Source organism: Clupea harengus, chromosome 25, assembly GCF_900700415.2.
Source record: "Clupea harengus chromosome 25, Ch_v2.0.2, whole genome shotgun sequence".
In the NCBI taxonomy this organism is placed as follows: domain Eukaryota; kingdom Metazoa; phylum Chordata; class Actinopteri; order Clupeiformes; family Clupeidae; genus Clupea; species Clupea harengus.
The window spans coordinates 7,875,481-7,891,961 of record NC_045176.1 but is presented as its reverse complement, the minus strand read 5'-3'; the positions used below and the strand labels follow the sequence as shown (position 1 = coordinate 7,891,961).

Here is a 16,481-nt window from a genome sequence, read left to right as displayed (position 1 = left end):
TACCTCATATAAGCAAAGCTTGGAGTAAGGTCCAATGAGAACCTCATCAAGTCAGAGGGCACCAGAGCTTCTGGGGGTACAGTCCTACACATGCAGCGCTGTGAATGCATGTGACTCACCATCAAAGGGAGCTAATCTGAACAACATGATCACCCCTCAGTATCTATAAATAGCCTGTTCCTAATTTCTGAAAATAGACATTTGGCACTTTTGGAAGTGTTTGGAGTAGGCACCTATATTTCATGACATTGCTCAGAGTCACAGTACCTGAGGTGAAGGTAAAATGCCCAAATCTCGTATTTGAAGTGTGATCATTTAAAAGGTAGTATTTTGCCATCTTTCAGGTTTGATTAGTATTAGAATCCCACAATTATACACTGATTACAAATGACACAACACCGCATACAATATTAGATGTTTGGACTGGGCTTACTGTCGAAGCCAAGTGCTGTCTCCAAAATGACCCTTGTCCTCCATATTATGTAATTCAGTGTGCCAGCTGTCTCTGCAGTCCACATCCGCATCCTCAATTGGAGCACTGTGCCACTGGGGCACTAATTTGCAGCTTACACAAAAGACCATTTGAACCCCCTCAGGATTTTGGCTTTTCTTAGGCTTCCTCTTCCCCTGCAGGGAATATATTTGAGTGGGAGTGCTGTGAGAGACTAGCCACTGATTTACTGGCTGTGGCCTTGTGATTGACCTCTGAGTAGAGATGTGAGTCCTTAGGGAGTCATTCACAGGGGTTACTATCGGACGTTCACCAAGTCACTTCACAGCAAGCGCCTCCATGTCCAGGGATTGTGGGCCTCCTAGTGAAGCATTTACATTATTATTCATTAGCAACGTAGTTAAACATCAGGAAGGTCAAGATTTGCTTCAGTTTTTTGGTGTGTATAACAAGTAGTAGACAAACTCAGTTTGGTGCATCTTGCATCTACCATTCAAAGTACGTGTACCTGTGATGGTAAAAGGTTTTGGACATTTGTAATCACATTTAGAGGACATATTGATATCTGAATCACTCATGATTTATATATGGTACTGTGAAAAGGTGAAAATTGCCCCTTCTCACCGTGGCACCAAAAAGGCGCTTGACTTATGTTTCCCTACAAGAGACTTGGTCTCCCCTACTACAATGGTTGGGTCCGGGTATGTGTATATATGTTTTGGGGTTACTGGAAAGAGTCCCCTTGTAAATAAATAGATATTTATTTTTATATGAAAACACCATCTCCTGCACCGGGTTTTTTTTTCCCATCTTCACCACCAACTCCAGTCGCCTACATCCCAAAACGTGGGGTGACCGCCTCGGTCCCTCACATTTGGTGGCAGCGGTGGGATAGTGTGCCGATAGAGACACTGGGGAAGAAGGGCAGAAAACGAGACCGCCAACGGTAGGAGATGGCCTACCGGTGGCTAGCCAGGAGCAGCGCCGAAGGAGTGACCAGCTTAAGTTCCGCGATGAGTTGGAGGCAGAGAGGAGGAGGGAGTGGCAACGACAACCAGAGATCCCGCCTTCATCTCCACCTGTGCCTCAGCATGCAGATTTCCAGCCAGCGGTGACTCAGAACAGTATGGCTGACTTGTCCCCCACCCTTGTGGCAAGACTCCAGAGGGGGAGGGAAATGTGAAAAGGTGAAATCCCCCTTCTCACCGTGGTACCAAAAAAGGCGTTTGACTCAGGTTTCCCTGCACGAGACTTGGCCTCCCATAGTACAATGGTTGGGTCCAGGCTCCCCCACGACAATGGTTGAGTCCAACGAGAACTGATTGGACCAATTTAGCCCAAGTGGCAACACTATTTAAAGGGTGCCTCATTCCAAAATCGAAGACCATTGTGTAAGATTGGAGGCATGAGAAAACACTTACCTGCTGTGAGGTGAAGTGAAAATGGTGTTAAGATGTGTGAACACTGTGTGCCTAGTTTTGGTGCCTAGAATGTTGCCTAGTTTTGGTGCCTAGAATGTTGCTTAGTTTCGGTGCTTAGAATGTTGCCTAGTTTTGGTGGCTAGAATGTTTCCTACTTTTGGTGCCCAGAATGTTGCCTAGTATTTGTACCTTGAGTACTGTGTGTGTTTTTTTATTTATGTTTGTTTATTTTGTGTATATATGTTTTGGGGTTCGTGGAGGGAGTCTATTCTATCTATTTTAATATGAAACCACCCTCTCCTGCACCGGGTTTTTTTTCTTCCCATCTTCACCACCAACTCCAGTCATCTAAAACGTGGGGTGACCGCCTCGGTCCCTCACAGGTACATGCCAAGTTAATTAATACTTACTATGTCATTGATTGTCACTGTCAAATGTTGTGTGAACAGTGCCACTCAGTTGCAGCTGTGAGGACAGGTCATGTGAGTGATACAAAGAGTCTTGTTTATGTAAGTCTGGAAGAGTATTTACAATGGCAGAGATCCCAAGGCTCTGTGAAATGTGGCTTCTGTCTCATACGAACAGCATATTTTTGCGTGTCTGCTGACACTGTGGCGTTGAGCTCTGTCTGGATCTACAAAGGACAGGAGAAGAGAGGCATCATGAGAGAAAGAAGATTGTTTTTTAGACAAGAGACCTGGGCCAGGGAGCTGTTTTCCTACTGACCTTCACATTCCTATGTTTTCTGTTGTTTTGTTTTTGTCTGTAGTTATTTCTCAATTGTGTATTGCCACTGGAGACAAGGTTAATTGCACCAGACTGAAAATATGTGTAACATGAAAGTTTTGGAGTGTATTATCTGGCCATATTTGGAGTTTTAAAGGGAAAATAAGGTAGTGGTAATAAGGTGTGAATGTTTTGGGGTTTTAAAGGGACAATAGGGTAGTGGTAATGTGTGAATGTTTTCAGAACTCTGTGTGAATCCTCTTCTGTTTTCCTCAGCTATTGTGAGTTCTGAGAGTAACAGACAGCTATTTTCCCGTCCTCCTCATTCGCTTGTTGTTCATCTTAGATAAAGCTGAAAAACATGTTTATTGGAGACATGATTACATATACAGTTCAAATGAACAATGAAAGTACGCTGGATTAAAGGTGCAGTCCCTTAGACACTTTCTGTCAAATTCAGTGAAATTGTTCCTCATGGTCCTCTTGCTGTACGTTCTGTGTGAAAAAGAAAACTGTGTTCGTTCACAGTCCTGGTTGTGTAAATGGGAAATAAATACAATGGCTCGGATTGAGTCATGCACTATTCCAGCCAATCAACACTTTGCTTTGGGAGTACGGAAGAGAGGGGTGTAATTTGACTGGCTGTTAAACTCAAATATTAACAACCTTTCGCCAGAATCACAAACGGTACCTTTAAGTGTATGCTAAGTGTAGTCAAGTTATTACATACAGTATCTACTACAACAAGTAGATTTTATCATTTACTATTTTTATTGGCGGTTATACACTTTGAAACTTTGAAACACAGAAACTTCGTCTAAACTTCAGCCAAGGGTACAGGTCAGAGGTCACAGTCTCTCTGAACAGTAGGCCTAGGGGATCACAACCATTCAATGATTGACAGCTCAAATCTCGAGGGACCTGGTGACTGCAGCATCTCTTCATATGAACAGTGGTAAATAAATGAAGGACTCATTTAATCTGATTAGACCTCAGCCACACAGTACCCAAGTGGAGTCACACTCTCTCTCTCTCGTGTGTGTGTGTGTGTGTGTGTCAGAGAGAGAGAGAGAGAGAGAGAGAGAGAGAGAGAGAGAGAGAAAAAAAAACGAGCTTTATGTGGATGACCTGCTGTATGCTTGTGTGTACAGCTGTGGTTCCACATACTCCCAGGCGTATTTAGGGAGGAAGTACGCTCCCTGTCAAAAGTCATTCTATGTGCTATGTGACCGTGGATCTGCAGAAACATGTTGAGGAAGAGGAATGCAGATCCTGGTAGATGCTGGGGTAGAGTCTCCTCAGAAGCAGCAGGCATCACAGGTAGGCCCTAGGTAGAATTCTGAAGGAGATGCCTGTCCTAGCAGTCACCTGCTGACAGGACCTCTGTGAGTGCAAGTGAAGGCTCTAGTTCAAAATGCACACACATAAGATGAACACTGTCTGCGTGTTGCGGGTGAATCCCCAGACGTATGGAATGTTTAAAAAACTGAGATTTATTGCAAACGAGCTAAACAGATGGATAAATACTTTATGGAACATTTATGCATTTTGTCCCATGGGGTGATTACTATTCAGCTGAGAATTTTGCTGTTGGGTATTTGCAAACATGCTATTGACATTATTTCAGTTTTTTTGTAACTTAGGTTTAGAGTGTTCTGAGAATAAAGAGATTGTGGTACTAGTGAGTTTTAAGCATCCATTCATTATGCATCAGCAAAAATATGCCACGCATTTTCGCAATGCACGTAGGAGCATTAGGTAAGGTGGCAGACTTTAAGTACCTGCTATTGTGTGCTGAAGTTTGTGGTCCCTGATCTACCAACGATCTCTCATCTCAGTGCAACTACAATCTGAAACAATGAAACGAACCAACGAACGAAATAAAAGGAAACATATGATTTGTTCAAAACCTGTACCCCAGACAACTACAAGTGAACTAGCAGCTGTTGCCCTACTTCCCTGATATAACTCTGAATTATTTGGCTGCTGCCAACATCCTGAGACCATCAAGTGTCTATGGTTTATCAATCAGAATGTCACAATCACGTTAGGCATCCTGGAAGGGAAAGTTCACGTCGGCTTACTGTAGCCAGAGCAGGTTGTAAGCAAGGCCAGTCTCTAATGTAAGCAGGAGGTACCAGCAGTAAACACATTTTTTGCCGCATGAGTAGTTCAGCATACTTTCTATGAATTATAGAGAGGAAATGCATCACAGCTAAAGTGGCATTCTCGTACAGCAAATAGGTTTTTTTTTTTTTTTTAAACATATCTCTATATAGAAATAATATAGGGAGACGATGTGCCTGTGGTTAAATGTTAGCATGGTCTCGTCGTTATTTAAGTTTCGCTGCCGCAAAAGCAGAATGTTAAACACGGGACGAAGAGAAAGTGGGCGAGTGCTTGCGTACGTACAAGCAGAAAGGAAACACAGGACAATAGTATCATTAAGTCACACCCCAGAAAGACTCTCTTAGGAGCCATCCACTACATAAAGGAATCCAGGCCATTTCCACCAGTGTTGCACTGGCGCTGTTCTGCCCCTACAGGAAATTCTGCCCCTACAAACCCCTGCATGCTCTGAGAGGAGACATGAACTAATTAGATCCGTTGGTGTGGAATGTGGACCTTGGGGCTAATTCAGGGGGATGCACACTGATGAGCCTTCAGGGGGGCCGCACTGAACTACATTGCAACACAGACGTCCTTCTCTTTATGGCCACAAGGTGGCAGTAGAGAGCCTTTTCGTTCCCATATGCAGGGTCTCCACTGGCTGATGTTCCCCAACCACTATGGTCTGGAAAGCTGATACCTTTTCCAAGCTGAAATACCACATTTTGTAACACAGAGAAAAAACGTTAAAGTTTGCATGTGATAGATGCGTTAATTGGATAGATATGGAGTGGTTGGCATCTTTTCTTTACAGCCTTTTCAAATACTGTATTTTTCACCTTACAAAGTTATGAGCACCACTGAAATAACCGAGGTGTAATACTTCAGTCACCCTATGAGAAGTGTGGCGTGCCTAGCATGTTTCGAGAGATTGTAATAAACCGTTAACCAACTGTATTCAGTAGTGTCAAAATGAGCTGTAAAACCTTTGAAAAAAAAAAAACATAATTTTTATAGATGAGGCCTCCCATGTTCCTGGTCCGCTTCCACAGATCAGATTGTTTCATCACAAGATCACAAGGTCCATTTAGCTGTTTAAGCCAGCCAGACAGAACAGTCCCGTTCCCGCCTGAGGGACCACATTATCCAGAGACAAATCATTCCTCTTCTACGGAACATGAGCCCACACAAATTGGGCACTGAGGCATCCTCTGGTTTGGCAAGACCCTTTTCATTACTCATAAAGCCCTTTAAAAGAACAGAAACAAAAAAAAAACTTTAAGACCATCTGAAAGTCAGAAAATCACCACAGTCAAACACTTTTCAAAACATTCCATACTCAATCTTTAGATTAAACGTCATTGTGTAAGGAGAAGTAATGCAGCATTAAAGTGGCTTACAGACACACTGAGAACAGTGCGCCTGAGGGGAGGGTAAAAAGGGGAACTACTGTATTTCACGTGTATTTGTGACGTTAAAGCCATTGTTTCTGCACCACTTAGGGCTATACTGAGCGATGCAGATGTTATGCATTGAGAATGTAGGTAAAAGGTCACTCTGCTGGGAAACCCACGCACACGTCTGAGATGAGAATACAGCTGTTTCTTTGGTTCCAGTAATAAGCCTCTCCGTTCTTCAGGAGTGACGATGCTGGCAATGTAAAATGGTTTTGGATTCTAAAGATAGAAGAATTCATAACTCGCCAGAAAACTGAGGAGAAAGAAATCAATCAATGGAAATTTCCACTAGAGAAAGAAGACAGAAATGTAACTTGATTCTGCTAGATCCATTAAGAAAATGAAATGCTGGTGACTGAGTCCAGATTTGAATGATATTAGAAGATCAAATGTCATGTATTTACTGACATACCAGTCATGTTACATTTAAAGATCTGTGAAGATAGAAAACCCCTTTACACAGAAATACATGTACTTTATTGAAATGTATCAGTTAAAACATATCATTCATATATTTTAAGATACATATGAAAGTTTTAACTCCTAATGACGTTAGTGGGTAGCTCAGCTCTCAGCTTCCACCGGAAAAGTACTAAGAGGAACATCACAGGTCAATAGCATACAGATGAAGTCATTCACGTGTAGGCTTCAATCGGCAAGTGGTAATTGGGGAGCACGTGTTTAGACAAGGCTTCAGGACCACTTCTTCACTCCAAACATCATCACAGACCAGTTTTAGAGTACGTTTCACTGCAGAGAGCTTTAAACTATTTCACATGTGGCTCCCAGGCCAACGTGGAAGATCAGTGCACTAATCCCTGTGGGGAAAAGGAGTTCTTCACAGATGCGGAGGGATGCAGAGGGACCACTGCCACCCCCACAACAGCACATAATGTCCTAGACCTCTGATCTTCAGGTCCCCTACCCCCTCTTAAGGCGCATCTATTTCACAGAGGACCCCACATTCATTTTTCTTCCATAACCACACAGTGATATAGAAGTGAAACATCTTTCTCTTCCTCTAAATGGCAAGGGTGGGAGTGGGACATACAGAATTCATGTTTCGACAAAACACAGGAATTATTGTTTGATCATTAAATAGTGCTTTATCTACTAATGTTTTGTATACATAAACATGCAAAGGGGCAAAGATGTTTCCAAGGGCTACCCATTTCTTTAAAACTGTGCAATTTGTCTTTTTATGTAAGGTTCAGGAACTACTGACTATCAGAGTGAAATACTATCAAAAAAAAATTCTCACTTCAAAAAAGGTTTACCTATCCATCATGTCATGTTTTTCTTCCCAGTCTTGCTGTACCCATCATACTCATTCCAAAGTGTGGTAAGTTTGCTGCTTTTTGGGAAGTGCTGCAGAGAGAGAGAGAGAGAGAGAGAGAGAGAGAGAGAGAGAGAGCTGTGAACTTTCCCCTAATTCTCACAGTGTTCCTCACTCTGGGCTAGAACAGATCACTTCAGGCCAAAGCATTCAGCCTGGTCACGTTTTCCTCGTCGCTCACGGCAGGGCTTTCTTACAGCAACTTTACAAAACAACCACCTCCAACAATCACATGAGGATGGTTTTTGCAGGTGTGTTTTGGTCAAAAGCCATCTTTTGATCTATAGACCTAAAATTGTTCAAATTCAACTCAAACCTGAAACTCAAATAAATCACAGAATCACATTAAATGCACGGTTACATCCCTATTATATGGTTTTTAAAGCAAAGTTAAAATAAACACGTGTAGTTAAAAAAGAAAACCTTCTCTTATACAAAGTAATTAAATGTATTAAGTTTAGCCTGTACAAAACCTCAGATTTGGCATTTATTGACAGCTGGTCTTGTCATACTCAAATATGTCATATAATTGTAATAATACATTGGCTTATCAACACCACCTCTATCATTAGGGTTATTAGGTGATTAAAACGTGTCTCATTGTTGCATCATTGTCCCTGCTCAGTAGTGCTTGGAGAGTCAATGGCAGTAGGGGAGAGAAACCTGAGTATTTAACACACCCCTTGTTGGGTGGGAACCAATCAAATGGCCCTGTTGCAGCTCCCAACCCTATATATAGGGTGCGTGTCCATTCACTGTTCGAGCTGGCTCTCTTGAATCTCTAACATCTACTACACACCAAAGACAAGCGGCAAGAACAGAAGATGAAGGTCACAGTCGCCACCTTGATGCTCTGCACGGCACTCCTGGCAACTACAGGGGCAGGCTTCCCATTCGAGAGGAAGGGGTCGTCTGGAAAGGAGAAGAGGGTCCAGTATGCCGCATGGGACGACGTGAACGTGCTGGCCCACGGGCTACTGCAGCTGGGCCAGGGGCTCAAAGAGCACGTGGACAAGACGAAGGTCCAGGTGAGAGACATCACCGCCAAGCTGAAGTCTTCCAACAGCACCGTGACTGACCTGGGCAAGCTGACCTTACGGCTGCAGGAGGACAACAAAGTGCTGAAAGCCAGGACCGACGGTCTGGAGGAAAGAGAGAGCCAGGTCCTCAATGTCTCGTCTGAGCTGCGAGAGAAGGCTGAAGAGCTGCTGACGGAGAGACAGAGGGTCCACGAAAGGATGAACAAGCTGGAGGAGAAGGTGAACGGCGCGCTGCAAGGAGAGGGGAAGCAGGGCACCAGTGGCAACTTCAGTGATGCACGGACCATCCAGGTAGGTCAAGAGGCTTTTTTTTTCACTTAATAAATGTTTCTGGCTAAAGATTTCATGGTTAGCTGTTGGTATTAATTCTGAATATCTCAAGTCATGCCCACACTGTGATTGCATCAGTAGTTATCCATCTTTTTTTAAGTGCTTTTAAAGTGCCTTGTTTAAAATTAGCTTAGGTATGGGATAGCTTTACATATTTAAAGGTCTACTGAAAGTACTGGTATCAAGTTACACTGGCCTCACAGAGAATAGCAGCATATAAAAAGCATCTCGGTGGGTGTGTTGCAACATGCATTGTGCTAGAGACGAGGTGTACGTGCAAGGCTGCTGTCACTTACCGCCAGACAAAGAACGGAACGAATGTGTAACATGTGCTGAGGTTCAAGTTAGTCTATTGAACCCGTTTGGGCATAGTAAGGTGGCCTACACATTCCTATTCATTTCAGTTCAGTTTCGTCTTATACTTTGGAATAAAGAAATGGCGACTGTCCTACTTATGTTGTTCTGGTACACTGGTTTTATATGCCCCGTGTTATGTAACTGGGCCCTGGGGTAACCTATTTATTCTTCTGTTGGAAAAAAGTGTCTGGAAAAAGAGGGGTGTATAGACTTCTCACTGAATATCATATTACAGAAGTATATTAGGTACATGTAAGCGATTATGACCTACACAAATGTATGTTGCCTTACACGTTTCACTGTTTGTTCCAGTGGATGATGGAGGCTCAGAACCGGCGGATAGATGAACTCGTGGACAGAATAAGGCAACAGCAGGAAAAACTGGACAAGCAGAACATCCGTATTCGAACTCTTCAGAATCAGGTAGCCTACGACACGGATACAGTTAGACTTCCTAAATTCTTGTCACATCGCCTATCATGTGTGCCAAAGTGCTGTTTTTTAAGAGTTCTAAAACTTTATTTTTCTTCAGATACAGATTAATTTGCAGTCGGTTCTCAAGCGAAAAGACGAGGTCCTCCCTCAAAACGGCAGTATCGAACAACGCGATTCACCACTTGGTAAGTAGGTCTGCCTGTTTAAATCTGCAGCAGACATGGTCATATTAGCTTGGGGGTCAGGTCATCGTGTGTGTGGTATTATTATTTTATTCTTTAACATTCAAACGAATTTGGATCTAAATACGTCCTCAAGCTGCTGTTTCCATCTTGTAAATGTTGCGTTGCACTGTCACATACTTAAGTGCAAGAGTAAACTATTCTGGCAAGTTTACTTCATAGGCTATAATGCTGCTACGGTTTGGGGTGTGATATCCAACTAGGAAAACGTTCAGACTGACTATAGCTACTTTTTTGTCTTTTCTGCTAAAAAGGTACTATGTAATATATAGCGAGATCAAAAATATATACAGACACATCTATGTAGACACTCAGTTTACGCACAATCTACCACAAAATTGTGTTTGAATGGGTGTCCGAAAAAGCAGAAATTCTCATCCCCTAAACAGTTGGTCAGAAGTAGGTGAAAGGTAACCCCGGTCTGAACTGAGTTCTAACGAGAAAACTGAACAGTCATCAAGCAGAACACAGTTTAGCCCCTCTTGGCAAGTTTTGACATTACTGGGTAAAAAAAAAATTGCAAGAGAAACAGTCTCCCTGGACGCTTTCCAACTGGGTAACAGTTCATCCGTCTTGAACAGTGTTAAATCAGGGTCACAAACAGACCCAAAGAACAGAAGGATTTGTTGTAAATCTGACGGAGGATGGGGGAAGGGACCCTCTCAATCTAGAATGCTGTGTTCCACAGATTATATATTTTTTTTCTCTGGCTCAAAGCCAGTTAACCTCAGAGAGAGGCAAATGCCCTATTTCAGGAATGTGAACTTTGTACAGACATATTTGTTTGCTGTTTAAGACAGCTGTAATAACCTCACAAAGAAAAGCACTGTCACATCCTTGAAGAATTCACAACCTTTAACCTAGATCTGTCAGAGGCAGACGTCCCTCCGCCCACCTCTGTCTCCGAGCATACATCCCCCCCACCCTCCTCCTCTCAGTGACTGTGAAGTGTGCTAAAGTTGAGGAGGACAGACCCTCAGGCAAGGAAACCAACCCAGATATTCTAAACAATGTATATTTGTTTAGTCTTTCAGATACAAGTCAACACTCATAGAAAAAAGCACCTTCATTGTTAGGGCTCAAAAAGCAAATACGTTTGCCATCGAAAATACCCCAGTATTTGGATGTACACTGATCCCTCACAGCAGCTTAAAAAAAACAGGAATCAGCGAATAGCTCTCTGTAGAGTACAGTGCCGAGAACATTTGGTACGTGTTCGGTCTCAGCTTCTCACCACACACTTAGAGTTCCCCTCCTTTGTGTACTCAGAGGCACTTGGAGAGCCTCATTTGGCACAAGACAACCATTTTGCCTTGAGGGCTTGTGGTGCACCTTGGATGGCAGTAGCAGCATTCTGTGAACGTGCCATGAGCATCCACCCCAGCATGAGGGTCTGCATGCTGTGCACGTGAGGCAGGCTTGAGTCCTTTGTGGGGGCAGGGAGACGGAGAGAGAGGAGGGTGTTTGCTGAGACTGAGTAATCAATAGCAGCTGAGGCCAGTCTTGGGAACTGGGAGAAAGGTCATGTTTACAGCCAGAATTGACTCCCTCTGGCAGAATTGCTTTTGTTCATCAGGAGAAAAAAAAAGTGACTCACCAAGTCAGACTGGGCTCAATAGAACAGGCCGGACAGGTTATCAGTCGGTTTAGTTTCCTCCAAAAACATCTCTGTTTATCTCACTGAGGCACTGCATGAATCGTTTATGTGGTGTTTAGACGGCCTAACTGATAAGATAACCAAAATGAAAACACTATCATCTACTTACCTTTAAGCCAATACACTCCCATACTATGTTACTTTTTCCATGGAAGGGAAAACAAAATGACTTATCAGCACTTCAGCACTTTTCCACACAGTGGTAGTGAATGCTGGCTGTGTCTAGAAACCTTAAAAAAGCCCCAAAAGCAAAACAATCATAAATGTATTCCATATGACTATAAAAAACAGGCATCGATTTAATCAATTTAAGTCAAGTAGTGCCAGTCTAAATGCACATACACTGGTGTCTTTGGATAATAACACTTTTTAAATAGTGTTTTTTAAAACAAATGTTTTTGTTTCTTCTGTCTTACAGATATGGCCTCTGACTGTCACGAACTTTTCCTGAGAGGGGAGACAAGCACCGGTGTATACACAATCAAGCCTTTGCAGTCCGAACCTTTTGATGTTTTCTGTGAAATGAGAGCAGGTGCGTCCTGGAAATGACTACCAAACTTTACCTTATACAAACTGCACCCTACTACATCGCACTGAAGATTGTCATATATTAGGAGACACGCCTTTACTGAACTTAACTATGACAGTGAACTGAAAGTAACTCTTGACTAATCCCCTTGCCTGTTTGTTCTGTCCCATAGATGGGGGATGGACAGTCATCCAGAGGCGCCAGGATGGCTCTGTAGATTTTGACCAGCTCTGGCAGGCATACCAAAGTGGCTTTGGAAACCTGAATGGTAAGTGTCAAATGGGGATTTTTAAAACAAAAACAAAACAAAGAAAAATGCCAGTAGCTAGGTAGCTACAGTGAAACAAGTGACCCAGAAAGGTCATCCCACGCTAACCCCATGCCAAGTACATGTTTTGAAGGCTTTCATCTGTGAAGTTTGAATAAGAAATAGTTGTTTACACTGTTGTTTAAGCTGTGGATCTCCTACATCAGGCATTAGGAGATGAGGATCAGGCCAATCCCAGTAGAGTGGGTTTGGCAGACATTGCTGCCAAATCCCAATGCCTAATGTTATTGAAGGATTTAATCGCCTGTTCCCTGAATTCATTTAAAGGATTAACCTCATCTAAATTAGCGTTTAACAGCTTAGCGTAAGTCAACACCCCTGATATATTTTTATAATGTCTTTCTCAGGTGAATTCTGGCTTGGTCTAGAGAAGATCCATTCGTTGTCAAAAGACGGAAACTACATCCTCAATGTTCAGCTCAGCGACTGGCGCGATGAGGCCGAGAGCATCAAGTACCCCTTCCGTCTGAGCGGGGAAGAGAGCGACTACTCCCTGCACATCCTGGACAATGCCTCCAGGAACCTGGAGAGTGCTCTTGCCACCGACGCCGCCGCCGGTTTGCCCTTCTCCACCCGAGACAAAGACAACGACCAGAAAAGCGACATCAACTGCGCCAAGCACCTCTCTGGTAAGCTTTCGATGGATGAAAACGTTCCTGTGTTTCGTTGTTTTAGTTTCAGTTCACCGTGTATTTTCAAAATGTCTAGCCGTGTGTGTCCCAACACAAATGTAATGATCATGTGTTTCATTCCAGGTGGCTGGTGGTTTAGCAACTGTGGTCATTCAAACCTCAACGGTCGGTACTTCCTTACCCCGCCACCCAAGCAGAGGCACCAGAGGAAGCAGGGAGTGTTCTGGAAGACTTGGCGCGGTCGCTACTATCCCCTGAAAACCACTACCATGATGATTGCACCCTCTGAGATTCAGAACAAGTCTTAAGAGTGTGTGGTGTTGCTTGGAGCGAGAGACGTTGAACACAAGAGTCGTGAACTGCTGAAAAAAAAGAGTTTAAAATAAGTCAAGTTTTTACAGTGATCCAAATAGTTAAGTCAGCCAAAATGCCAAATATTGGTTCTTAACAAATAATGGTGCTTAACAAATTCAGAGATTAGTGTTGAGTGTCCACACCATTTCACAGTGAAACAGTTCAGATAGACATTTTCATTTGAAATGTTGGAAGCAAGAAAATGGTGGAAGAGCTAACATAGAAACGGTATCAGATTACTATCTCTGAGGAGAGAGCCATCCAGGTTAAAGAGTTCTGGATGTCCCAGAGTTAAGCATGTATCGACATGTTTGCATATTGCAAGCATCTTTTAACAATTTCCACATGTTAAGACGGATCTGGTATGAGGGGTGCTATGAAAGGCTCCCTGCACTGATTGATGGCTATCCATTTTCAGAAAGGAGCTATATAACAAGGGCCGTTCAAGGACCCAATCTTATGGACCAAATACTAACACAATCAGTTAGAGACTGTGAGACCTATCTTAGAGGCATTAGTTATCTGATGGCATTATCAAAAGACAATGTAGAACAATACAGCAATGCAGCTAATCAACAGATACAGTATATAAGAGAGTAAGATAGCTTTCTAGTTGTTCAATTGTGCACACATTGCTTTTTCCGGTCCTTAAAAATATATAGCTGTAAGTGTTGCCTACTGTCTCTTTGTATTTCAGTTACAACTCCTTCACTAATTTCAGTGGAGTTGGTTTGCCCTTCAGTCATATTGACTGCATTTTATTCCTGAAGTTTTCTCCACTGCCTGTAAATACCAAGCAGATTTTATGTCGACTGAACCTTTACAATCCTGAAATGTAAACTCATTTAGTTGCGCTACATTTGTAACATTCTCAGTTTATGTTGATGTCGGTGTTCTTATTTTTTCTATTTAAGTGCTGTAAAGAATCACTGTGTACTTTTACCTTTTTGTTAATTATTTATATTTCATACATTATTTTCCAAAAGTATGAAAACCTTTGCTATTGTTTTCTCTTTCTTTTTTACACAACGAAGACGAACTGATCTTTAAGTCATTTGTCCATTCAGTGGGCCAATAAAGAGGATTTAAAAAATGTATTTTAAAATGTTCTGTCTGTCAGCATTTATATGTTGCATGCCAATCATTTAAGTAGTGTGCAGATTTTAAACATCTGTCGTATCAGTATGATCTCCCAGAGTCAAAGATGAAAAATCGACCGCAGCTGGGACTTCTGTCAAGTGGCAGCTAGCTTGCAGGTGATAAGTGAAATACCTGTCTTGCTTCTGCTTGCCTGACTCCAGAACCAGTGAACTCAGAGTTTATGACCGGTTATAGACAGATCAGATCTGCATTCTACACAGTTGCACTTCATGATGTTTTGACCTCTGTAGAAAACACAAGCATTTAACTTTAATTGAACAATTAGTTTACAGTATAACAATTACTGTCATACGTCATTTTTATCATCTACTGCAGAAATGCATTCGTTTTCCTATATTACAGAATTAGCTTTTACCTCCAAATAAGAGAACCTGAGCTCAGAAGCCTTTGCGGTGACCTTATGTGTCCGTGAGGCTTCGGAGTACCATATGGCTTCAGGGCACATGCCATTCCCTCTCCTTCGCATTAGCGGCTTATGGAACTTACACAGAGTCCATAAGAGACTGAGGTTCAGCAGCTTTCCACCATCGCCCTCAGTGTCTCACACCTTGAGTAAATCTCTTTATAGGCCAAGCGCTAATGTGTTTTTAATAACCTCTAGTGGAATTAAGTGGACATGGAGTAAAATGTGATTGAGCTTTGAACTGGGGCACTTCATCAGCTTACCCCTGAACTACACAATTCTACATATATCTCACGTAATTTAATAGATTAGGGTGGAGATACAGCCATTTGACAGATTTTCTGTGCTGTTATTCACGTTGGGCTTATTAAATCATGAATGACATAAGAAAAGTAAAAACACAGTGAAAAAGACAATGAAATGTAGCATTAATCATCCTACCACAATTAAATCCTGTTCATAGCCAAGGTTGTTTTTAAATTCAAGGACACACGGCAATCAAAAGGGTTATCTCAATGAAGCACATATTTGTCATTCTGTTTACCATCAAAACAAAAACAAACATTTGTTTCGCAACCACAGCAACTAACGCCTGAAGGAAATGTAGAAGTGACCAAGCCAGGAGTCATTCAATGTCTAATGTGATTCATAGCTGCTCAGTGATGGCAGGGTGATGTTTCTACACATACATAACAAAAAATTCTCCTGGGGCAAGTTACAATGATGGTAAAAGACACGCAATCCTTAAAAAAAATGTTCATGTTCCCTGAGAACATATCACTCAGATTTTTAGATATATTTCTACCTTACAAACCACATGCCTAAGGAATTACACATTTATATAATTTGATAATATACAGTACTGTGCAAAAAATGTAGGCACATTTGCAACAAAGCCGTAGTTAGGATGCTTTCAAAATTATATGAATTGTCTTCACTGATTTATTGACAGCATGCAAAGTGCAGTTTCACTACCGGTATTTTCAAAAAGAATGTTTGAAAATCTAAATATGATATTTCCTATTGACACACTAATGCAAAAGATAGAACATAGCTGGATAAATGCCTGTAACTTTTGCACAATACTGTATGTCTGGATGCTAACTTTGTATGCCTAAATATAAATCATAACACAATAATTACAATTTAAAACTAGAAACAAGTTTCAAAATAAATCTGACAACACTGAGAGCAAAAGTTTGCATGCTAAACATATCCGTATGTTAAGAACATCAAATTGCATGCTATTATATAAAGCAATAGGTAACTGCCCCTATAAAACAATCTCTCTGTCGGTTGCTGTATATCAGTCACCTGCTCCAACAAGAGTAAAAGGGCAAGTCTGGGCAGGAAGGGGAACACCGGGGCCCAGGAGTGTGGGCTGGATACTCGAAACAGCGGTGAATAAGATTAGTGGGGTCTAAGTCAGGACAGTAGGCCAGCAGACAGGATGGGCTTTGGTGTGAAAGGTGAGGAAGCACTGTCAAAACACAGTACTGAGTAAATGATGAGG

General features: G+C 42.1%; 1 protein-coding gene across 1 annotated transcript; it reads left to right on the top strand.

The window, feature by feature from the left end:
• Positions 1-8,251: 8,251 nt before the first annotated feature.
• angptl4 (angiopoietin-like 4) lies at positions 8,252-14,509 on the top strand. The gene is made up of 7 exons (XM_012827988.3): positions 8,252-8,831; positions 9,540-9,650; positions 9,760-9,847; positions 11,980-12,093; positions 12,263-12,358; positions 12,766-13,047; positions 13,174-14,509. Exons 1-7 carry the CDS (start codon positions 8,325-8,327, stop codon positions 13,356-13,358), a joined length of 1,383 nt encoding a protein of 460 aa, XP_012683442.2. The 5' UTR covers positions 8,252-8,324; the 3' UTR covers positions 13,359-14,509.
• The last annotated feature ends 1,972 nt before the right edge of the window (positions 14,510-16,481 follow it).

Excerpts from the sequence above, each read along its gene's own strand:
- angptl4 (XM_012827988.3), top strand. The coding sequence starts at position 8,325 with ATGAAGGTCACAGTCGCCACCTTGATGCTCTGCACGGCACTCCTGGCA. Across the intron at positions 8,832-9,539 it reads GTGATGCACGGACCATCCAG|TGGATGATGGAGGCTCAGAA; the intron begins GTAGGTCAAGAG and ends TGTTTGTTCCAG. Across the intron at positions 12,094-12,262 it reads TTTCTGTGAAATGAGAGCAG|ATGGGGGATGGACAGTCATC; the intron begins GTGCGTCCTGGA and ends TCTGTCCCATAG.